This window comes from Musca autumnalis, unplaced genomic scaffold (assembly GCF_047663935.1).
Source record: "Musca autumnalis isolate F117 unplaced genomic scaffold, ASM4766393v1 scaffold_4, whole genome shotgun sequence".
In the NCBI taxonomy this organism is placed as follows: Eukaryota; Metazoa; Arthropoda; class Insecta; order Diptera; family Muscidae; genus Musca; species Musca autumnalis.
Window position 1 is genome coordinate 251,204,262 of NW_027411977.1, and position 24,793 is coordinate 251,229,054.

A 24,793-nucleotide genomic window follows, 5' to 3' on the forward strand; every position below is an offset into this window, starting at 1 on the left:
TATTAAATACGTTTCTATTGATTTTACTTCAAAAAAATTAAAAATAAAATTTAAACATATTGTTTAAATAAATTAGTTCGTACCAGTAGTCGGCATCTATTACCCAATTGTCGGCACCCCACAACGTGCGTACTTCAAATCATGGCTAATATTGCTTAAAATCGCTAAAGTTCCTTTCAGATTGAAACTATTTTTTTATTAATTAGCCTTTAAAGTATTTCTTTAGTATTTTTTATAATTTTTAGCTAAAAGTAATCGATAAAAATCAATGTTCATAACCCCATGCCGACTTCAGGCAAATGTTATATTTTTTTGTCCCTAAAGTCGGCATCAGCAAAAATTGCACAATTATAAATATTTTTTAAAATTTCTTTTTCTGAAGTGTTCTTTTAACTGTTCTCTACCTATATAACAAAAATGTTGTGGAAAATTTCTTCATTGTAAAATAATTACAGAGCTTATAAGGTTAACATCTCCACAATTTTTTTCTTAAGAAACATGCATTTTCGGTTGTGGTGAAAAACCCTCACTGACAAAAACTTAAATTTCGATATAATAATTGGTCCTAGCTCAATGAAATTTTATATAAAGTTAGCTGACAATATTGTTGAAGAATTTTTAAGATTATTTTCCTATTTTGTTTTCCTAATTTTTAGTTATTTGAGTTCAAATTCAAAAGGTGCCGACTACTGGTACATGCCGACATTAGGTGCACTTACCCTATTTTCTGTTTTTTTACTGTCTTTTAGTTCTAGAAACGCATGAAACGCTCATCAAGATTTGCACATGTAAATAAGAATGCCTCCAAAACTTTTTTGTAGGAGGTGGTGCTATTATTTTTTTCACAGTTGTATTTGCTGCTGATTTTATTTAATTCAAAACTTTCTCCCGGCCTTGATTGTGCGTCGATATGTATGTAAGTGAATTGTGTCCACATGTTACCACAGGACAGAAAAAGACTACAACATCCAAACGCCGAGAGTAATGTAACAACAACAAATGTAAGTAATGTGATTTTAAAGAGTCGAACCTCGATTGTCCGTGATGGTCGGGACCGGATGCATTACGGATAATCGATTTTCCCGGATAATGGAGCAACCCTGTTTCTCATATTTTTTAATGAAAAAAATATGCATTCTTGCAAATATTTATAAAAAAAGAGCAATTATGAATTTTATTTTGCATTGGTTTAGTCCATCAGGATCATATTTCACGTTTAATCGATGTAAAATGAATAACAAATTCTGTGTTTTCCTTTCCCGGATAATGGAGGTTTACGGATAATCGATTGCCGGGTGGGTAATCGAGGTTGGACTGTAATTCAATTATGTATGTTTAAAGTAATTCTACAGTTATGTTTTAAGGTAGTGATAAGAAATATATGAAGATATGTATGTATGTATCTGTATTTCTGTAGGTACAATAAATATAATTTTAAAGACAAGTAATAATCGTAACATTACAATTTATATGCTAATACATAGACTTATGGGTAGATACATTTTTTTTGTTCCACAAACTTCCCATACGGAACAAGAGAGACTTCTCTGCATGTGCTGCAGAAAAATAATAACTACGATATAATTGGGTCAATTCCTCCTTCTCCGAATGCTTTGACATTTAAAGCATAACTAACTTTTTAGTTTCCTGTGCTTCTCTGGGACTTTCAAATAACATTTCGGCCTTCATGATAAGTGGCATTGTGTCCACAAGCATGAAGAAACGGTTTGAATGCTAGTTCATGGCTATTATAAAATGGTAAATGTTTGCTTAATTTGTTAGCAAGTGTATATTCGCAAATGCGTGTTGTGCGAGTTTTGATAGCTGGCAGTGGCTGCGATACGATTTTGTTTATTTTTTGAATTTCTTTGCTCAGGGCACTGTGGAAATTTTCCATAAATAAATATTGTTTGTTCAAATTTGTTGCTTTTTGAATAACAACAATAAAAGTGTATCAAAAGGAACTTATTTCAATCGAACATAATGAGGAGTATCATTTTCGATTCGACTTGAATATTACCTCCTCCTCATCCGTGTCGATTCAAATCAATTCAATGGCTTTTAGCCCAACAGCTGATGGGAAAGGAAGGTATTGCTTTTGTGGACTTTTGTTGTTATCACTATAGTGTGGACTTTTCAAGTTTGAAATATGATTATGGATACGGCTGGATAGATAAATAGTTGACGTCTCGCTAGCTGACTGGCTGGGCTGGCTGGTTAACACGGCCATTGGCATTTTATTAGACAAACAAAATGAATCTGAGCAAAAACCTGTTATTTAACAGTTGCTAATTCTTTTGCCGTCGCGTAGTCGTCGATGCGAGTGTATGTGTGCTGCAGATTTTATGTTCAGAAATAGAATTACTCTGACAAGTGAAACGTTTATCTTCAATTTTATTTTGTCTCTTAAACTAATTTGGAAGCATTTAGAACTCCTGACAAGAAACGCAGCAATAACACATAGAAATGAAATTTTGTTGTTTAATGGGAATATGTAATACAGGCTATTTTTTAGCAATGTTTTAGTAATAATAGGTATTTACACTCTACCTCAATTTTTTAACTTTTGATTTTTATAATGGATGTCATTCCACGAATTTCCGTAATGTGCGATATCGAAAAATGATTTTGGATATGAATTAATATATTTTGAGAACTATTTGAGATACATTTCATTCCCTAAATTAGTCTTTTCCCAGGTTTTAGAGTTTTCGCCATGTGATGCTGTTTTTTCATTACATTTTTAATGTTTTTCAATCACAATGGTACATATTTAACCATACTATCCACATAATATTATTATATGAAAAGAAAGTGAAAACAACGCTTAATTGTTTATTTATTGCTGTCTTAAGGGAAATACTCTACCGTTGGTTTTTTCGATATTTTGACCACCATTGTTCAAAATGTTTTTTTATTTAATTCAACAAATTAACAGGGTTATCTTGCCCTGTTGAGTACATGTATTGATTGTCAAAAACCCAAAACTTGCCTGTGTGACGTAGGCGTCCACAACTGCTAAAACAGTTGTAAAATTATGAAGGAAAATCGTCGATTTCTTTTAGTTTTCCGTTCACATATTTTGTTTTTGTTCATATTCGTGTATTTTCAACACATTTCAACTATCGTTTCATTTCTTTTTTTACAAAAACGTCAAAAATTTGTTAAGCCTACTGTCTCTGAAAAATTTTAGACAGCTGGGAGACAAACGACAAGTGTATGTATGTATATATAAAAATTGGTCTGTTCATTTACTTCTTAAAGTGGTAAAAGTGACAAAATATTTTAAAAGCTATGGACTGCTCTAAGTGTTAAAGGAACAGCACAAATTTTACATTAACTAGTTATCATCACGACCGTTAACCAGTATATAAAGAATTTTCGAAAAAATCACAAGCCAAATTCAATGGAAAACATTATATTGGTGGAAATCTATCTATATATATATAAAATTCTCCTGTCACGGTGTTCGGCTTTGAACTCCTTCGAAACGGCTGGACCGAATTTGATGAAATTTTGTATGTGGAGTTTGTAGGTCTGAGAATAGGTTTTTAACTACTTTTTATAGTGGTCAGTGGAGTGACCAGGGTACCTCCCACACAAATTTTGTTAACAAAACGTAAAATTGAAGATATTTTTCAACCTATTGTTTAAAAATTGTTTGCAATGCTATGGTAATTATTGCCCTGACCCTGAATGGCCAACGCGGAAGTGAAATATCGCGGTCCACATTTTTTTTTTCAAAAATGTATAATAGTACGAGTGTCTTTAAAAGCGCTATAAACACTGGCTTCAATAATTTAGACATTGCGGTCAACTTCACAATTTTCACAGTAAAATTCCGATAATTTGAAATGGCACTTGACCAAAATTCCAAAGAGTTGATTGGGAAATCAGCCAAAGTTCTTCAAAATATCGAAATAACAGCTTTCAATGCAAATTCTCATAGTATAACGGGAAGTAGTGGTCTCGGGTGACCTCCCCCACAGCTGTTTCGACCAAAACGTGAAATTTCAGATATTATTACTGGTAAACATGACATTGGTAATTGTGGTCTACATCATTAGTTGGTGTGTTGGTAGTAGAAATCCGTTGTAGAAAAAAGTTGTTGTTGTAAATGTTTATACCGGGACCTCAAAAACGGGCCAGCTAAGCGGACCGGGTCAGCTAGTATCCTATAAAGGGAGCTGACGTCAAACCAAACAGAATACATTTAGTAGAAGTATGTTCAATTCTAATTCGATAAGGAAAGTTCCTATTGCCATAATCTCATTTGACTTGATTTTGTAGTGTATTATAAAGTTTGTATGACTTGTGTGGCAGTTTCTTGCAATCAATTGTCCCATTTTTACGAACACTACATACGAATTTTGGTTGCTGAAACTTCTTCATCTATTCCAGAACCACAAATTAGTTGATGTTTTCGTTAAAAATATACAATTTTGCTGTCATTTTTTGAATTGAGATTCTGCAATCCACCGATAAGATATATAGTAGCATATCATTCTTAAAGAGTACTTTAGGCCAGCCCAAATTAGCTCAAGCAACGCCTACAGAAGGTTGGCCATTCAGAATACCGTAAACAAGTTCCAAGTGTTTGGTATAGATAGCAATCATAAGCAGTGTTTATCGTTAAAAAAAAGAGTTTACCGCAATTTCAAGTCGATCGGAGCAAAATGTGATTGTGTGTAGAGGCGCAACTTAAACCCTGTTTTTCTCTAAATGCCATCTTTGAAGTCAGTGCCAACGATAGCTTGAAACGAACCGGCCGATCTTTCGATTTTGGTGAGCTTATTACAAAACAAGCTGGTCTTTAAGCGGACAGATCTTTTATTTGTTTGTCCAATTTTTGGACAAAAAGCGGTCAATTTTTCGTTAAAAATCGAAAATGATCCATTTTACTCGCGTACCTCTGTAATTTATTACATGCATTTTCGTAAATATTATAATCGCGCATTATTTGGGCCATACGTACATGGAACAAGGAACATATGGCCAAAATATTAAGTACAAACATTAGTATGCATATTTTTCGTTCATAAAAATTGATGGACAAAATAATAAGTACATTTTGAAATCATTAATTAATATTAGTGTATACAATTGTTTAAGGATAGATTGTAATTTAGGATATTTACAGTGGTGTGAAAAATAATAAGGACAGTGACATTCACAACTTTTGGTCGCTCCTAAAATGTGTAAAATGGAAGAATTTGCGATGGAAATTTGTTTTTGAAAATGTGCATGTATTGCAATAAGAAATCCCGTTACGATTTTGGTTTCTTTCTGTTTATTTTTTATACAAAACAAATATTTTTCGTAAAATTCGTGATTTCGGCTGTGAAAAATAATAAGGACAGTTTTTCGTTTTAGTAAAAATAAATTGATATTATTTTTTTGTGATTATTTCCTGTAAGTAAAAGTTTAAAATGAATTAATTTCTATTCATTAAATGTTAAATCTACCGGTATTTTTAGTTTTTCTTTGCAAATATGGGTAAAAATATGCATTGTTATCACGCTACTCGTGAAATCATTAAATGTTTATATAAAGAAGGAAATTCATACAGAAAAATTACAGAAAAAGCTTAGAATCTTTAAAAACAATGGTGGAGGATGCAGCTAAGTGAACTTTAAAGATAAAAGTCGTAGTAGAAATCCAAAAATTGCACCTGTAATACTAAATGCGTTGTTCGATGATTAAAAAAGATCCTTTTACCAATAAAAAACTACTTAAATATTAATTTGAACGCATAAACAACTCCTGAAACCCTCTGTGGTGGCCACATTAGAGCTCACAGTGTCAGAAAAGTATCATTTTAATCAAAAATTTATACACTTCCTACGTAGTGGTGTTGGGTATAAAAATATTCAGCAAATAATACAGTTTGCTAGAAATCACATCGCTTGGTCTAAGAAAAATTGCGTACCATTCTTTGGTCTGATGAAACCAAATATATTTTTTTGTTCCGATAGAGGAGTTTATCAGGGTTGAAGACCCAAAAATCAATAATATAACCCAAAATATACTCTGAAGGCGGTTAAATATGGCAGAGGTAACAGCTTGGTGTGGGGCTCATTTTCTTACTATGCTGTGGGGTCTCTATACAGTATTCAAAGTGTTTTTAAAATCACAAGATTACATTGAAGTTTTGAAAAATATAATTCTTCAGTACGCTGAAGGGGGTGTGCCTCTCAAATGAGTCTTCAGCAAGGTTAATGACCCAAAAAATTACGGCAAAATGAAAAAAGGTGTTCCAGGATAGTTAAGTTAAGTTGGTAGAATGGTCCATGCAATCCCTTGATTTGAACCAGATTGAAAAATGTTGTGGAATGAAGTTAAAAAATCAAGCAGGGGAAAGTGTCCATCAAATTATGGCGACCTTTGGCAACTTATACAGGTTGCGTAGGACGCGATACCAGTAGAGAAGTCGACTCGATGCCCAGACGATGCGCTTTCGTTTTAGAAAACAAAGGATCGTCTACAAAGTATTAATGACACTGAAACACATTATCTACCATTATTTAGTAAAAACCTGCATTAATTTCTTTCAAGTTTTGTCCTTATTAAAGGATGTCATGAAGTGTCCTTATTATTTTTCACACACCAAACTGCGACAATTCGCATAAAATATAAAAGATAATTAAAATATGGTTACAAGCAGTCAAAATATTTTTATAATACTTTTCTTAACATTTTAAGAAAACAGCAAATTTTATAAACTAATGTAATTTTCACTTTTTTAGTCAGTTTTCAATGTAATCTTGGTTATGGATTGAAGTGTCCTTATTATTTTTCACACCACTGTATATTATTAATATTTGGTGCTTCCACCTTCATTTTGAACTAATCTTTGTATTCGTTTTGGCATATTGCTTAGAAGTTTGCTGTAATTATCAAAAATTATTTAATACCTTATCTATCTATGGGGTCGATTATGGATAGCAACTCAACTGTAGTTGCGTTGCCAGAAGAGAAAATCATGCTATTAAAATAAGTAAAAAGACGGAAATATTTGTCAAATTCAATCAATATGAGTGTTTTGAACCTTCAGCTATTAATTTAATTGTAAAAAAGTATAAATTTTAATGCAGAAATAGACAATTATATTACTAAATTTGCTGTAGGCAACGCAACTGGAGTTGGGTTGCTATCCATAATCGACCCCTATATATATAAAAATGGTGTAAAAAATGTATAGTAATTCATAAAATGAGAACGGCTAGGCCGATTTCTGTAAAATTTTTTGTCAGTTATTCGTATTTTCGAGGAGAAGATCTTTACGGAAGAAAATTTTGGAAAATCTCTCTGGAAAAGTCGGAAAATTGGAAAAATCGAAAATTGAGTTTTTGTATGAATTTTTATTCCTTAATAGCGAGACGAAGTTCGCCTGGTCCGCTAGTTTTTTATAAAATTCCAAATTTGATGTTTATTTTGAAAAGATGGAGTACCAATGCACTTTTTTAAGTATCCGGTTAAAGGTTAACTACTGGATTCATGTCCGATTACTGCCTAGGCGAGTCAAGTAACTTCATTATATTGCCCTGGAACCAATCCTTGTCTTATGGCGATGTATGTTTTTGAGCGTTGTTCTGCTGAAAATCTATATAAGAAGCACTTTTTGTTCTGTTTGTAATAATATTGTGTTGTCCAATATGTTTTTGTATTGGAAATGGGTCCCAGCATCTAAAATGTGATATATTGAATAAAGTCCATACCCGGAAAATCTATCAGCCTCACACCATAGGTTGCCACGTCCGTGTTTTATTGCATTTTTGTAACCATTATATGAAACTCCTTCCCCTTGAGATTGAAATTCATCTTGTCGTAATTGTTACCGAATAAAGTTATTTTATTTACTTTCATTTTATTGCTCTAGAAGAAATTTCTCCAATTTTTTCATGTACGTTCTTCCGGACCAACCCATATGATTGATTTGTTAGCGAAAGAGGACCTTTTAACGCCTTTTGTTAATTATTCTGGAAATTTGGTAACCGCTTGTATTCCCCGAGCTATTCAGGTGAATATAACATTACCTATGTTCACAGTAATTACCCAAGATTAATTTAATAGATATCTTTAGCGAGAGCAACAACCTTTATTAAAATTGACTCGATTATAGGTAAATAATAAAAAATCCAAAATGTACTTATTTTTTTGGCCAACCAAATTTTGTACTTTTAGACAAAAGTGGCACAGAAACAAAATGTTTGTTGCATCATTGACTGACTACAAATAGATGTTTCGAAATGTAAAGCAGTTCACATCTTTCTCGAGAAAAAACTGATGGTGAAGCACAACATCAAACATAAACTATGAGGTACATATTATTTTGGTCATATGTGTATGTAAAAAATTTCAAAGAAAATCGCGGCTTAGTACGCGGATTTGTCAAAATATATTTTTGCAGATTTTACTATTTTCAAGGTATCTATATCCACCGTTTTAGTGGATGGATTCGAACGCGGAATTTCTCAATAGATCCGTCGCGTAAAAAAACTAAATTCACGCGGAGTTCAGAGGAAATTAATTCAACTATATTTGTAAATTTTACACGCAAAAAATAGAAAAACTTGTTGCCTTCAACACATTTTTACCCATTTTTCTACATTGGTGCCAACACAGCTTACACGTAAATTAATTTTATTGGTCGATATTATGGGATCCCTCCTAAAACACTTCATTTTAAAGATTTTCAGTCATACTATACAGAATACGTGAACAGTTCGCTAATTCCGAAAGGGCGAAGCTAGGATTCATCGATTGTAAAACGTTTTTGGTTTGTCCATATTTACATTAGGCAATTTTCCTTGCGGCAATTGTCAGTTTGATGGTAAGAGAGGTGAGGCATATGCTAACCTTTTGCCTCAACACCCTCTCTCACCAACAAACTGGGTGTTGAGAGGCAAAGGGTTACAATATGCCTCACCTCTCACATTCGAACTGACAATTGCCGCAAGGAAAATTGCCTAATACCTAAAAATATGGACTTAAAAAAAAATGTAAAATGAGTTTTGTTTGGTGTGCACAACTAGGGATAACCCCATAAGGAAATTACAAATACATTTGTGTAAAATTTTAGGAAATACTATTGCTGTTCTTATTATATAATTTAATTTTCTGTCATTTTAGGTTTTCTTCCTACTGTAATTTAATTCTTGAACAATATTGTAGATTCGCTAATGACTCTTCAAATAAAATATTGATTTTACGTTGCCGATCTCTACCACTTTATTTTATAGAGTACATGCATACACGTACACCCGCTTCCATTATGCACTCGGTGTATTGTTATTTCGTCATTATATTGTCGAATTCATTGAAATTGTAAACAAACATGTGTGAGCTCTTTAGCATTATCATTATCATCAATTTGATGGCTTTTGTGTAAACAAAACAAAACGATAATTATACATACACACATGTATTGGAAGAACAAGGCGATGAAACTATTCTAGCAGTACCACTCACTCTCCGTCACCCGATAGGGCCTATCGGCGATAGGCGTCTGAGCGAAAAAAAGCAGGGAACTTGAAAAATAGAGATGTAGAGCGTTATGCGGCGGCAGAGAAAAATTAAATCGCAATGGCCGACAGACAACAAACAATTAACTTTTGGCAATAACACGACTGCACCAAAAATAAACGTGTCGGGGTCCACAGAAATGGAATAAAAAGGAATGTATATTTGAAAGAATTTCAAGAAACATACATATGACGCCAGAGAAGAGGGTGTAGCGCCAATTTTCTGATGCTGCTGTTTTCCTCTCTAAAGAAATTGACGGAAATGAAAAAGACATCGAAATCAAACAAATCTAATGAGGTTCGGATGTATGTATGTACATATGTACGTGAATAGTAATGGCTATATCGAGCCCTTCCCGCGAAAAAGGTGTAAGCGACAAAAAGCTAATTTTACAGGAGACGGTTTTTATTGAATAACTTTTGATATAACCAAAATTGTTTATTCAAATTTGGTATAGTTCTGTTATCAAATCCTATTTACTGAAAAAATAAAAAAATTCTGGAATATCTTTAATATAACGGTAGTTTGTGTCGCTTACATCTTTTTCGCTGTCACGCAATCAGGCTTTTACTTTGAGAAGTGGCGGTTGCATCAAAAAAAATTATTTGAAACAAATCATTTTTAGAGTAGTTCTTATCTACAATTTAAAAACAAAGCACACTAATTTTATAGCAAGTATTTATTCGAAGAATTATAATATTAAAACGTATTTCTTGTAATATAGTTGAATAACGACATGGTATGTAAATGTACAATTTGATGTAAGCGACAATTCGCTGTCACAAACAAATGTACACAAAAAGCAAAAATGGCGCTTACATCAAAATTGTTTTTGCTCTAATTTCGTAACGGTACATGGCTGAGTTCTAAAAATTTGGGAGATGGTGTGTTGGAATATTCTTCATAGATTTCCGTAAAAAAACGAAAATCGAAAAAATGTCGCTTACATCTTTTTCGCGGGAAGGGCTCGATATGTTAGCTGACAATATTGTTTAAGCATTTTTAAAATTATTTTCGTATTTTGTTTTATTAATTTTTAGTTATTTGAGTTCAAATTCAAAAAGTGCCGACTACTGGGACATGCCGACATTAGGAGCACTTACGCTATAAAACACATATAAGCTTTGTTCCAGAAATAAAAAGCTTTTATAAATTTTATGACTTTTACACATTTTTTCCGAAAACCCGAACCGAAAAACAAAAAAGTTGTAAAATGTTCACTTCTCTTTAAACAAAAATGGCGCTGAATTATGCTCTCTTTAAAAACTTTTTACTCGACAATTTTAAGCGTGTAAAAAATAGTAACATGGTTGCCGGCGTCTGATTGCCTGGTACGCCGACTTTGACATTTGTTCCAGTTTTTTTGACGTATTTTCCATTTTTCCGTTCCCGATCTATTTCAAAAAACTTTTGTGTAAGAACAATTTTTTTACAGTTACAACTAAAACGATGTTAGGTTGCCGGGGCGAACTTTTTTATACCCTCCACCATAAATTATTGGAACCAGATTTCGGTTAGATGATTCGGTCAAAACTTAAAACTACCGTAAATGTTTAAGGTGCGTTACGATAACTTTTAAATTTAAGTCCCAAGACACAAACCACTCAGTTGGCAGAACGTTAGCAGCGCATTAACAGAGCTATTGCAAAATTGATTTTGCTATAAAATCGAATTAATTTACTCAATTCCGCCTAAAAAGGACACTTTTTACTAATTTATATTGTTTACCAAGTAAGGCTCTATGGTTATTTACAATTTATGTAGTAATATAAGTGTAGCGGTAGGTTCTTTGCGTCCTACGTCCACAAGGACAATTCTGCAAGGACTCTATTTACCGATGGAAAGCTATTGAAGAGTAGCATCTACAGAAATAATAAAACTGTTGAAAAGTTCAGCTAGTTTTGAAGATATTTGACAATTTTGGAGGTAACCCTTAGTCAGGACGATTATTCTAATTCCTGCGTCCGCAGGACAATTCTGCAGGGTACCGAAAAGAGTACCAATGGAATGCTATCGATGAGTAGCATCGGCTACAATAATAAAACAGTCGAAAAGTTTAGCTAGTTTCCGAGTTATTTGACCATTTTTGAGGTAACCCTTAGTCAGGATGATTATTCTAATTCCTGCGTCCGCAAGGACTGCAGCATGTTAGAAAAAAAATGAGACACGTGTCTCGGCGTTTGTCGCTACCACATGCAGTTTTGTTGTTATGGGCCCCAAATATTAGGATCTTTGATGTCGAAGTGGGTTCATTTTGTCAAGCTCATATTTTCCAAAACAATAAGAACTTTCATTTAGTCTCAAAGTCTTTAAAAACGGCCAAGGTCACACTTGTTTCATAATTTTTAGGGCTTTAGTCAAAATTGTTCAAAATTCAATGAAACAATGTCTAAAATATCAATAAACATCTTCATGGTAAGATACGTCTTTGCTTCTGAGAGCAAATCAAAATTCTTAACGTTTGGTAGATATGGTCCTATCAAAATTATCACTTTTAACTATCAAAATTATCACTAAACTTTGGGTTTCCATACGGCAAATATGCATGTGATAGGGACAAAATACCACGCTGCATTGCCAGAATATGGTAAATTGGTTCGTGTTGCAAACTATAATTTTAATCGCCACTGTTAGTACGAATTTCCAAAACCACCTCCTTATCTAAACGCCAACAGTGTCCACAGTGTCAACAGTGGCCTAAAACACATTTTCAGAGTTTAAGCTCTCCGCACACCCAGTACCAACTTTAGTACTTTCGGGCGTTTATACCTAGCATACTCTATTCCACTTTTATTTGTTCACGCAATGCCAAATAGTACTAAATTTTGATACTTTTCGTATATTTGTATACATTTCCAAATCACTTCCTTACATAAACAAAATATCTCAATTGATATTAGCATAACAATTTTAAACATTTTACCTTTATTGTTTTACATAATACCAAATGGTACACTTTTTCTACCTTTTAGTACTTATCGCAAACCTTTTATACAACTATCTTGCACCACCGACGTAGCGTACTGATTTCAGAACAAGATGTTTATTTGTATTTGTTGAACGTTTGTTGCATATTACGTCCAATAATTTGGCTTATAAACAACATCTAGAAAAAACATTCTTGCGATCTTTTGTTTTTTTAATTTTTGATAAGAGCAGTTCAACAATAAAAGATAAAATCGTTGCTTAATTTTGTGGTTTTAAATTTTTGTATATAGTTTCTAACACGTTTTTGTAATGAACTATTTTGAACATCATAACAATTACAAATTCTTTATTATGTTTGAAATTTGCAAAAAAAAAACTATATCAACCATTTTCTTATGATATAATTATTTTTCACCGCAGTGTCGCCCGTTGAGATTATTTGAAACTGGTCTCTTGCTAAACATTAGTAAATGCCTATTGTACAAAAAGGATTTTCTGTCCTATTTTTCAGGGTGACTATGAATGTAAACTCCTGTTGATATTCATAATTGGGCTGTTTATGTTTGGTTCGTGAGTTTTCTCACGGGGAGTTGATATTCATAATTGGGCTGTTTATGTTTTGTTCGATCTTTCGAATGTTAATAAAATCAAGATTATTGAGCTTGAGGTCAATGTTTATATTTTATTAGCTGACCCTGGTGCGCTTCGCTACCCCGAATAAGGTAACATGTATTTTGACAAATTTATTTGTAGGCCAATTTTCGTCACTCATTGCAACTTTCATTAAAATCGGTTATATAAAGCGTGTTTGGTGCATCAAATACATTAATCGGAGGAAAATATATATGGGAGCTATATCCAAATCTGAACCGATTTCAATATAATTTGAAAATTTTATTTCTAGACCCAATTCCGTAAAACATTCCAAATTTCATTGATATTGGACATACATAGCGTGTTTAATGCATAAAATACATGAAATCGGCCGAAAATATATATAGGCACTATATTCAAATTCAATTCTAGACCATTTTAGACCGATTTATTTCGAGACCAAATTCCTGCACACATCCAAAATTGGGAGACATTATCTGTTACCGTTCTATAGATATTTGCATAAAAAATCTAAATTTTTTGGAGGTACCTTCGATTCTGATGCTATATCTCCGGATCAACGCTGAATTTCAGAAATTTTTATAGCCTATGTTACTTTCAGGCCATGTAGTGATATACGAGTACTCTGAAAATTTCAGGAAGTTCAGTTCTGCGGTTTTTGAGTCCATAAACTTCAAACAAACAAACGTACAAAAATGTTTCTACTTTATATATATTGATTTATATATGTATTATTTCCAATATTTCAAAATTACAATGAATTTCATCTTTAGAGATTTTTCTGTCGATTACTCTTTGAATAAAACCAGAAGAAAACGTCATAGAAACCCACAGCAATTGTATTTTGGGAAGTACTTTCAATGGATGCACATTTCTAGAAATGTTAATTTTTCCTGCTTCGGTAAAGGACCTTGTGACGACAAACGAAATCTAAAAACTGATCGGAAACAGGTTCTTCTTCGTCAACATCTCAACAAGTACCACTCGATTTTGCGGACAGGAATATACCCTGAGCCTGTGTGAATTGAAACTTTCATCTGTAGACAGATCGAATAGCCACTACACAGCCAAAATCCTTAAACCCAAAAACTATGCATTAGGAGCTTTTCAGAAATTTGTAGCAATTTCGGACGTATGAACTTGCAAACAAAATAGGGATTTGTATCATTGATCACAAGTGTTGCGGAGGAGGTATGGAGAAATGGACCGGACCGACATAGTTCATTTTTGGAGTAGATCTTATTTTGGAAGTCATTCCTTTTAAAAGATATAGCCACTACACATGATTACCTTAGGTGTTCTTTACAGCTTTCGGGCCATTTCCCCTGGAAGTATAGACTTGCCTCTGAAAAACTTGTACGGTAGTAATAGGAGCCCCGAGAACACTTGTTGCAAAAAAGCAAAGTGTTTCCAGAGAGTTTATTTTATAATTACTTATAACTAATTATTAGCATAAAGGAAGTCAAGCCATGACCATTGAAGTCTTAAGCTTACACAGGTTATCCATAGAGGTCTTAAAATGCACTTCGTTGAAAATTTTTGAAATACTCTGCGGAAGTTTGCCGAAAGAGTAGATAGATCAAAATATCATTTACATACATTTGTCATTTACATAACCGCTATTAGGTGCTAGAATTTCTTGATGGATAGATTAGCTATTGTTCCGCATTAGTTCTCGGCCTTCAGAAATTCTTTGCGATATGTAGACATCGGAATATTGCATATTTTTGAAAATTGTAATGTTAAGATATTTGAAATTTAAATGTTATGATATTTCTAAGGTTTTCCATTGTATTCGCTTTCTTTTGGCCTTACCGAAGTGATATCACTGAATTTCATAACATTCACTGTAGTTGTGAATTATTTGATAAATGATCCGCCGAAAAATATATGGAATTATTAATATATTCATTGTTTTGACCATATATTAACTGTGAGATATTGTCAAAAAAGTTCTAAAAGATAAAATTGGCCAAGAAGTCTTGCGCCATATGAACTAAAAAATAGTATTGAAAATTATTTCATCAGTAGAATAAGTCTAAAATAAGGGTTGGGTCTTTGCTAAATATGGCATTTTCGATAACATGAACTTTCAAAATTTTGGTCAGGTGGGCCCCCCCCCCGAAATGAAATCCTGGCTACGTCCCTGTCTTGCACTCCATCAGTATCCAAATTTACCGCTCAGAATTCTAGCTTTACTCATTCGCCTAATACGAAAGGTACATTTTTTTTACATTTTAGTACTTTTCTCTTACGAGTTTCCACAAAATCAGCCTTATCACACACCTACACTTCAATAGGAACCCTCACTAAAAATTTCAAGATTCTTTCAGCCTTTTCGCCTCGACGTTGATTAACATTCATTCACACAAATGGTACAATTTTTAGTACATTTAAGTGCTTCTAGAACGAATTTTTAAAGACCTAGCCATATCGGCCGAAACTAACCCTCACCCAAAAGTTCAAGATCCTAGATTCCGCCGTCTCGCTTGGGCATTGATTGTCAGTTAGTCGTCATTACTCTGGTATTAAGTTTCAGGCAGTTATGAAAATAGGAGTGAATGAGATACGAGAATATATTTTATTAATATTTAGAGAACGGCGCTACATATTGATGTAATAAATGGTTGCAGCAATAAAACATAAAAATAGCAATCGTTTGATATAAAAAAAGTCAAAATCGCATTAATCGCATATTAAGATATGAGATTGAGGAAGTAAGGCATCGATATATCCTTCTATGTTTGCAAAGCTTATGACCATAGTTCACTCTTTCGGCGGTCTGTTGATTATTGAGAGTGTTGCTCCATATAGTCTTTTTAAACTGTAATTTTAGGACTATTTTATGTTTCACATTAAAAAAGTATTTGACATTAATAAAATTGGTGGTTTAGTTTACTTCAAGGCCACGGTACAATAATTTTCAGGTAGAGTTAAGTGTCAGCCAAGAAAATAATTATGGGATCTTTTATTTTTATTATTTTTATATGGTTTTATTTAGCTCACCCCGTTTTTTTAATAGTTTATAGGCTGGGAAGAGAGCCTATAAACTATTAATTATAGTTTGTATTATTCCTAAGTTTTTGATTCTTTCCTTTATTTGTAGGGTCTCTACTGTATTCAGTAACTATTCGTGCTCTTCTGTTGAGAGCAATAAATAGTTAGAATTTTGTGTCCCGCCAGCTTTTTGCGTTGCCTTTCTAGACTGTTTTTTTTAATTAGTGGTTTTGTTTAACAATGGTTCGAGGTATTGATACTTGATTTCGATGAATTCTTAGTATATATAGATTATTGCTATGACTAGTTTTAAGGCTTTTCTATTTTATTGTATGAATTGTTAATTAGGATACTGCAGCTACATAATATGAATAAGATATTGGCCAATGAGGCTTATTTATATTTTCCTGTATGATAAATTAAATGAAATTGTACCATGCTTCAAGCCATATTCAATAGACAGTGGTGTCACACCAGCTTGTTCAAATATGAAGTGTCAAATACCTTACAAAGTAACAACACATAGGTATATAAAGAAACAGATGGTGTAAAGTAGCCATAAGCAAGAACCCCATGCCTGAACTAAAATTTGCACTCAAACTAAAATCGGAACAACTCTAGCGTAGTAAAAAACTTTCAGATTTTTTTGAATTTTTTTCCAGAGGTAGATATTGTTACGCTGATCATGGGGATGTATAATTTTCTTGGGTTACGGATCCGTTTCAGGACCCCGGTTTTCCATAAAACCCTCAAAAAGTCGAAAATGGACCCAATATGGGCGCTCGCTTCGTGTATTCCAGATTATAGCTCTCATTTTCACCTTTCCAAAATGGTGCTATATGTTGTAATATCTTCTCTGGATCTAGAGATATGGCCCTTAGAATCTTGACAAACCGGTTCTGTTGGGCTCATTCTTACATTATAGGTGCTTACGGAAAATTTTAAAGTTCTAAATTCAACAAAATTTTCTTATAAATTATATATTTTTATTTGAATAGACGGCCTTCGACCGGGAATTTAAGACTTTCTGTTATGGACAGGTGCAACTCTCGGGAACGGAAATAAAATTATATTTAAAATCATAAGTTTTTCTCTAAATATGGAAAAACCCGGTTCCAAAAATCGGTTTTTGGGTTACATCACCTGAACACCTGAAATAACCCCATCCTATGGCCACTTGTTGGATAGGTATTTCCATAAGCTTTCCCACAATTGCAGCAATCGGTTGAGTAGAGCCGGGTCTAACCCGGATTTACGGGTCAAATAACCCGGTCCGTCCCCTAAGCAAATTATACATTCCCGTGATCAACGCAACAATATCTACCTCTGCAAAAAATTTAAAAAAAATCGGAGAGTCTTTACTAAACTAGAGTTAAGCCCTAAAATCTTATATGGGTTTTAAAGCGTGGTGTACACCATCAGTTTTGACTATCGATGTTCATCGAATATCGATTGCTTCAGTCTGGAGTGAACAGCACATGGAACAAGTGTCTTTTAGGGGCACCTCTCGGATCGGTCTGAACACAACGATATATAGCTTTTCCAGGGGAAGTCCATACTTTCCGAGATATGGATCTTGAAATTTCGGAAATTTCGTACTTTAACATCATTAAGTTGTTTATGGGCAACTCTCGGATCGTACTGAAATTCTTAATATAGGTAGCCCTTGGGTCCCTGAATACAACGATATATAGCTTTTCGGGGGAAGTCCATACTTCCCGAAATATGAGTCTTGACTTTTTTATTTTTATCACCATTATTTCTAAAACCTATGCAATATGGGCTCACGACGTGTACTTTCCAATAATAATAATAATAATATAATAATGGTAATTAGATTTTCTTATAATAATTTTTAAAATTATTATACGTCAACATAATAAAAAAGGGGATTTAAGACTTTCTCCTATGGACAGGAGCAAAAATGAGCCACGCGATCAAATTTTTTTTTAAATTTTAAGTGTTCCTAAGTAGCCGGCTTCGACCAGGAATTTAACAGATTCTCCTATAAACAGGTGTAAAAATATATAGCGTGCACAAAAGTACTCTCCATAAGCTTAAAAACGATACCCATATTGTCCACGTTAGAGTTGTAAAACGTCAAGACCCATATCTCGGGAAGAATGGACGTCCCCCCAGAAAATTATATATGGTTGTATCAGGGTTCCAAAGGCTATATACTATAAAAAATTCCAGATCCGGATCTGAGAGGTGCCCCTAAACGACATTTAAGCCCAGCACATTGGCAAGTAAGCTTTATCCTGGATTTTGACGATCCATATCTCGGAAAGTAGACATTTGCGAGACAAAAGTTATATATCTTTTGAATCAGAATAAAAAGGGGATATTAATCAGAATAAAAGGGATAGGTTGCCAGTAAAAGAAAGATATGTATGTATATTTATTTCGAGGCGGACATAAACATTTATTCAACTTGTTTGTCCTCTCTTTTGATAACTATGGATCGCGTAGCAGGTATGCAATATAAATGATAACAAAACAAATTCATAGTGGCATGCATTTGACGGGGTGGTGATGGTGCGGGTTGTTTAATTTCCACCAATTGTTTCTCTGTACGTTTAACTTGCTTGTGATGCGGTTGGAAACCTTTGTATTGTCTCCGTAAAAACCATCGATACACTTTTCTCGCGAATTGCTAAACATTTCATTTTCTTTCTCTTGCTTGATAACGATTGAAGAAAATAAATAAATACACTACCAACACAAACACACCAATACTTGGTAATCAAACGTCGACACCACAATAACACAACGCAGGCCAGAGCAAACATACTTCCTCCAAATTGCTTTTTATTTTTGTGGCCACATTCGTTACTCATTTACTTACAGCTTACAGCAAGAGATTATTCTCTTGGATTGGACCGACGGCAACAACTCAACTAGCCTGCTTGTGGGTGGGTGTGGATTGATGAAGGGGCTGCTACCAATGTCACGATATACCTTTTCGTTTTTTGTTTTTTTTTTTTGTTATTTCAATATATTATCACTTTTTGTGGAGTTAATCTCCGATTTTTTATGCAAGCAATAGTGTGTTAATTGTTGTATTTTTCACGATCACTGTGCGTTAATTTCCATATGCGCGTGTTTTGTCGAGAACCTAGTTCCTCTCACAATAAGTTGTTCGTCTCGCCAGCCACTCACACAGTCGCACTACTCTTCGGTTTGGAGTAAAGTAAACGAACAAGCAACAAGAACATTTTTGTTTTTGTAGTGTTATCTGTTGTACATATTCAACGTACTTTTAACAAAATCACAAATAATAACACATGATTCGTGCTTTCTTCTTTTCCAGTATCAAAAAAATTATAATATATATTCACCGAAAGTCGCGACCCGATTTTATGTATGCGCGTACTTGTTTGTTTTTGTTTAATTGTATGAATTTGGTTAACGCTATTAACATTTATTAACTATAATTAATTGAAACTAAAATTATCGCCGAAAACGAACGTGTGGTGGGTTGTTGTTTGAAGATCTTGAATCAAATGAACCAAGTGAACAGTGTAGGGATAGGCAACTCGACTTTCGATTCATCGATTTGTCGATATTTTGATTTGAAAAGTCTAAAAATCGCAATCGACTTTTAATAATAGAAAAAAAACGAAAAATCGTCTTTTCATGGTAGAGCTGACAAAAAATCGATGGCACTATCGATAATATCGATTTTTTTTAAATTCAATATCGATAGATAGTTTTGTCTATCGATATTACATACATACATATGTTCCCACAACATCCCTGAAGGGACAAGGGAGACTTCTCTCATATCAATGAGTGCACGCCGATTCATATTGGCTCAATGATATGGGACCTACTTTTTATTGCCGAGTCCGAACGGCGTGTCTTACGACACCACTTGTAGAGAAGTTTTTCATGGCTTAAATACTCAGGAAATGTCGCCGGCATTACTGAGGGGGAATTTTGCCACCGTTGAAAATATGATGTTGCTTGGCCTGTGATTCGAACCGCAGACCTTCTGAGTGCAAGGCGGACGTGCTAAGCCCCGGTCCACACTAGCGGGAATTTCATTAAAAAATTTCATGAAATTAGGTGTTCTTAAATCGAATTCCCTACTACAACAATTTTATGATTTTACTCTACTATGGACGTCGATCTAGAGACGCATAATTTCATATCAAAATTTCAGTGAAATTACTGTAGTGTGGCCCGGGACTAACCATTGCACCACGGTGGCCCCCGTGGTCGATATTATCGGAGCAAAAACCCACAACCTAAAATTCATTGAAATAAATAGAAATTTCGATTTTTTCGGTTTTGTGTGTGTGAGAAAGTAAGTCCGTAGTCATCATTTTTCGGAAAAGTAAAATGTATTATTTTAATAGTTTTATAAAATAAAAGCAATTGTATATTCTCCTTTACTTTTCTGTGAACTACTTGTGCAAAATGTCAAGAAAAGCATTGACATTTCCGCCATTTTCATCTCCAAAGTAATGGTGTTGACAACTTAACGATAATATCTGACAACTTGACAACTTAACGATATATTTTAAAATATTATGTGTGTTCGTTTACTCAAAATTCGTACAAATTGCTACTGGATGTTGTTCGTTTACTCTACAGCACAATGCAAAAGACCTTAAGCTGTAAACAGATAAAACGTTTGATTAAAGTTTTGCGTTGGGCGTCGAGAACAAAACAACAACAACAGGGCGACGACGATACCAAAGTCCAGCGTTTATCTGTTTGTCGGCATATATTTCAAATGAATTTGAATTTTTCGGCATCATGCCCAACAGTGTAAAAACGGCCAAAACGACACAAAACTTTACCCAAACGTTGTATCTGTTTACAGCTTTAGTCGTTTACAAGAAATTACTGGACTTGTACAAATTTGTACAAATTATTGAGTAAACGAACACACCTATTATATCGGAAATATCAAATGTTGGGAATATCGATGGTTTATTAGCTCTGCTCTCTCCACTCCACTGCCACATGGAAAATTGCCTGCCCCCCATACCATTGCTATTGCAAACGATTAGTTTTCGAATGTTTTTCGATAGTTTTGCGGATATTTTGTTCGAGAACGACACACGAGAACGAATTGAAAACGATTCATTCGTCACTCAGTTTTTGGGAGGAAAACCCTCGAATTCAAATATCGTTAATAATTGCTTTGTTCCAGAACCTGCAAGAAGCTACTATTTTTTACTACGATAACATTTTTTCCTTCATGTTATCGGAAAAATTAGTAGATTCTTGCAGTACTGGAACAGACCAAGTATTGGCAAGACAATAGCAAAGTTACAAACTATTCCCACCAATACATTCATATGGTCTGTTTAAGTACTGCAAGAATCTACTAATTTTTACTATTTTTTCGATAACATAAAGGAAAAAATGTTATCGTAGTAAAAAATAGTAGCTTCTTGCAGGTTCTGGAACACAGCAATACTTTTCTCTATACCCAACAAACCAAAATCGGAGGAAACATCAGAGTTCGGACCGAATTCGGTCCGAACTCTGTTGAACTATCGTATAAATTTCTGATTTATTTACCGACTTTCGGATAGATATCGGTCCGACTTCGGAAGTAAGGTCTTATGAAATTCGAAAGTGTTTGCCGACTTTCGGACCGAATTTGGTCCGAAGTCAGATGAACTATCGTATGAACTTCTGATTTATTTACCAGCATTCGACCAGAATTTGTTTTTATTATTAAAATATGTTGAAAATACACAGTTAGTTCATGAAATATCCAAATCCTGTTAAAGTTTATTTACTATAAACATATTAAAGGTTTAAATATCATATTATGCTGTGTTATATGCGCAACTTGGCGGAAAAACAAACTGTGGATAACAAAAAATTCGTCTTTGATCTGACGCGTCGGACGTCCGACATTGTGTTTGCTGGGTACATATTTAAAAATTTATAAATATATTTGTGAAAAAGGTTTGTATTTTTGCTATTGTCTTACCAAAACTGACATTTGTAAATTCAGGGTAATGTAAATAATGACTATGGGCAAACCCATGGCGCAATTACCCAGGTAGTGGCATCGTAAAATTTCGAATATGTTAGCTCTGTTCCAGACCTAAAAAGTTTTTACAATTTTTACCACTTTTACACATTTTGCGTTCCCGTACACAAAATGTATATGAAAATCGTTTACGACTTTTACAACTTTTACGACTTTTACCACTTTATAAAGTACGGGAACAGGCCAGTTATGTCAAAACTTTCTTTATGTTGTTGGGGAAATTACAACAAAAATAATTTTTTTATAAAGGGATATGACTTTTCATATTCGATCAGCTGGTGTGATACTACTACCTGGGTAATTGTAGCTTCGTTCCAGAACTAAAAAGTTTTTACACATTAAACACATTTTTACCCAAAATGCGTTCCCGTACACCAAAAAAGTTGCAAAATGTTCACTTCTCTTTGAACAAAAATGGCCCTGAGTACCTTTGCCTTTAGAACAATGGTGAGCAAAATAGGAAAAGAGGGAATTAATATTAATTTTTTTCTTGTTGTTTCATTACATATTTAGAAATTTTTAAGAACTAATGTTACTTAAAATCGTGCTACAAATGAATTATTAAAGAATTATTACAAAAAATTCTTAAACGCCCAAGTGTTGTTGAATTAATTAAATTAAGAGTATTTTACAGAAACCACCAGTGGAAGGTCGTGCACACCATTGCTTTAGAAACTTTTTACACGACAAATTTTGGGCGAACAAAAATGTGCAACATATTTGACGGCTTCTGATTGGCTGACGTGCCGACATTGACATTTGTTCCAGATTTGTTGAGGTTTCTGCCATTTTTCCGTTCCCGTACATTTTGGAAAAATGTGTATGTTGGGCTCATTTTCGACTGTTTGCTCTTTTGAAACTTTTATCATTAAAAAAGTACTGGAACGAAGCTTGTGTCATGGGCAAACCTCGAAAATCGATCACAAGATAATCGATTGTGCGATTTTCCCTTCAGACAAAAATCGACTACGATTTGATTAATCGAAAGTCGACTTGCCTATCCCTATTTCAGATTTGCAATTTGGTTTTGATGTTCAAATTGTCAACGGTCGGCTTTCAAAGGATAAATAGAATAAAAAAATGAAATTGCTTGAGGTAGACAAGTTATTCGCAAATAACAGTAATTGGAAGTAATTATAATGTTTCTTAATATTACAGGTGCACCTGACAGAAATCGGCGACTGTCCGCATGCCCATTTAAAGTTTCAATATAACCCAATTAATACGAATTCAACGTTTCTTGTGCGAGGCGATATCAAATCTGATGTTCTACAACTGGCTTTACAGTTGGTTTGTACTTGCAAGTACGATTCTTATGATGAACTCGAAATAGTCTACCCAAGAATCAGAAATGGAAAAGTCGCAATAACATTTTCTTTGCCACATCTCCTGAGCAGGGAGATTTTAAGAAACGAGCATAGTAGTGATAGTGATGAGCCATGTACTTCAAGAGCAGCTCGTGAACGAGCTCTTAAGAGACAACAAAGAAAGGAACACAAAGACGAAACACTTATAAAAGCTACTCGAGATTTCCGTGTCAATCCTCATGTAATTGAGTACTCTGTGAATGGCGGTGTAATTAAAAGATGTCGGAAAGATTTGTTCCATTTGCGTTTTTTTAACTGTGCCGATATAATTTTTCCCCGATTGGCAGATTTACAGAACGGTGATTGCGTTAATGGTCGTTGGTTGGATCTTATTAGTTTTGATTTTGTGTGCGGGAAGCAAGGGATGTAAGTATGTACATATCTACTTTAATTTATCCTATTTAGAAGCATGTTTTGTTGTAGAAACGACCCAATTATTAAGTTCTGTGAAATGTATTGTAAACGCAAAATTACAACTCAAAATGACATAGGCTCACTGACAACCGCTGCACTAACGGGTCGGAGTGATTTGAACAAACACCGAATTGCAAAACTCATTTCCATTTTTCAAGACATACGTTGCGTATTTGAGTATATAACCTGTTCCACTTATACTGTGTATTTCCTGCTTCCAACGAACTTCGGCAATCTTAAAGATATTGACGATATTACGGGCATAACCGAGGACAATATTAACTTTAATTGTATGAAAACAATGCTGCAACTAATAAATCCAATATCGGCCCAAAAGTTTCCTTGGACGGACGCTGAAGCATACCTAAAAAAGTTATTTCTAGTCGCGGTACAACTAGCATTTGGTTATCATTTGCGACAGAATATACTGTTTCTGCATGATATGGAAGAAGTAACTTAATTTTGATTTTCTTAGAATCTCTAATAATATTTAGATTTTTTCAGTTAGCTATACATCAGAATTTTGAGTATTTTAAGGCAGCTTTTAAACGGAATTATAGTGGTGGTCCACAGGTAATCTTTCTTTTTTTTTACATACATTATACGCGTAGAGATTGAACCCAATGTATTTGCAGATCATTGAAAAGAATTATATAAAGAGGATCATTGATGTCTGCTCCAAATTTGACATGTCATGTGTTTTGTATTATAGAGGTGGAAAAGTATTCGATATGACAAACGTTTTCATGATTAGGTGTGAAAAATATGCAGACCATGTTGAATACCATCTATCATCGGTGGCGCATCCAAATGCAATCGAAACGTTGGACTACATACGTAGACGAATGAAGTAAGCGAACTAATAAACCCATATAAATAAATATCAATATCGTTTTGTTGTCGCATAACAATGGAATTCTTT

The 24,793-nt window shown here is 33.9% G+C and overlaps 2 protein-coding genes across 3 annotated transcripts in view; one reads left to right on the forward strand and one right to left on the reverse strand.

The window, feature by feature from the left end:
• The window catches only part of LOC141402339 (receptor-type guanylate cyclase Gyc76C-like), a 91,634-nt gene extending 72,043 nt beyond the window's left edge, over positions 1–19,591 (reverse strand). Inside the window, exon 1 of one of the 2 annotated variants that reach the window (XM_073983316.1) lies at positions 18,914–19,591. The gene's annotated coding sequence lies outside the window, so the exon portion shown is untranslated. The remainder of the gene's footprint in view (positions 1–18,913) is intronic. The other variant, XM_073983317.1, reaches the window with a different exon arrangement.
• ord (orientation disruptor) lies at positions 936–24,793 on the forward strand. Its single transcript, XM_073983319.1, has 5 exons — positions 936–1,001; positions 23,249–23,823; positions 23,881–24,322; positions 24,376–24,444; positions 24,507–24,793. Exons 1-5 carry the CDS (start codon positions 936–938, stop codon positions 24,723–24,725), a joined length of 1,371 nt encoding a protein of 456 aa, XP_073839420.1. The 3' UTR covers positions 24,726–24,793.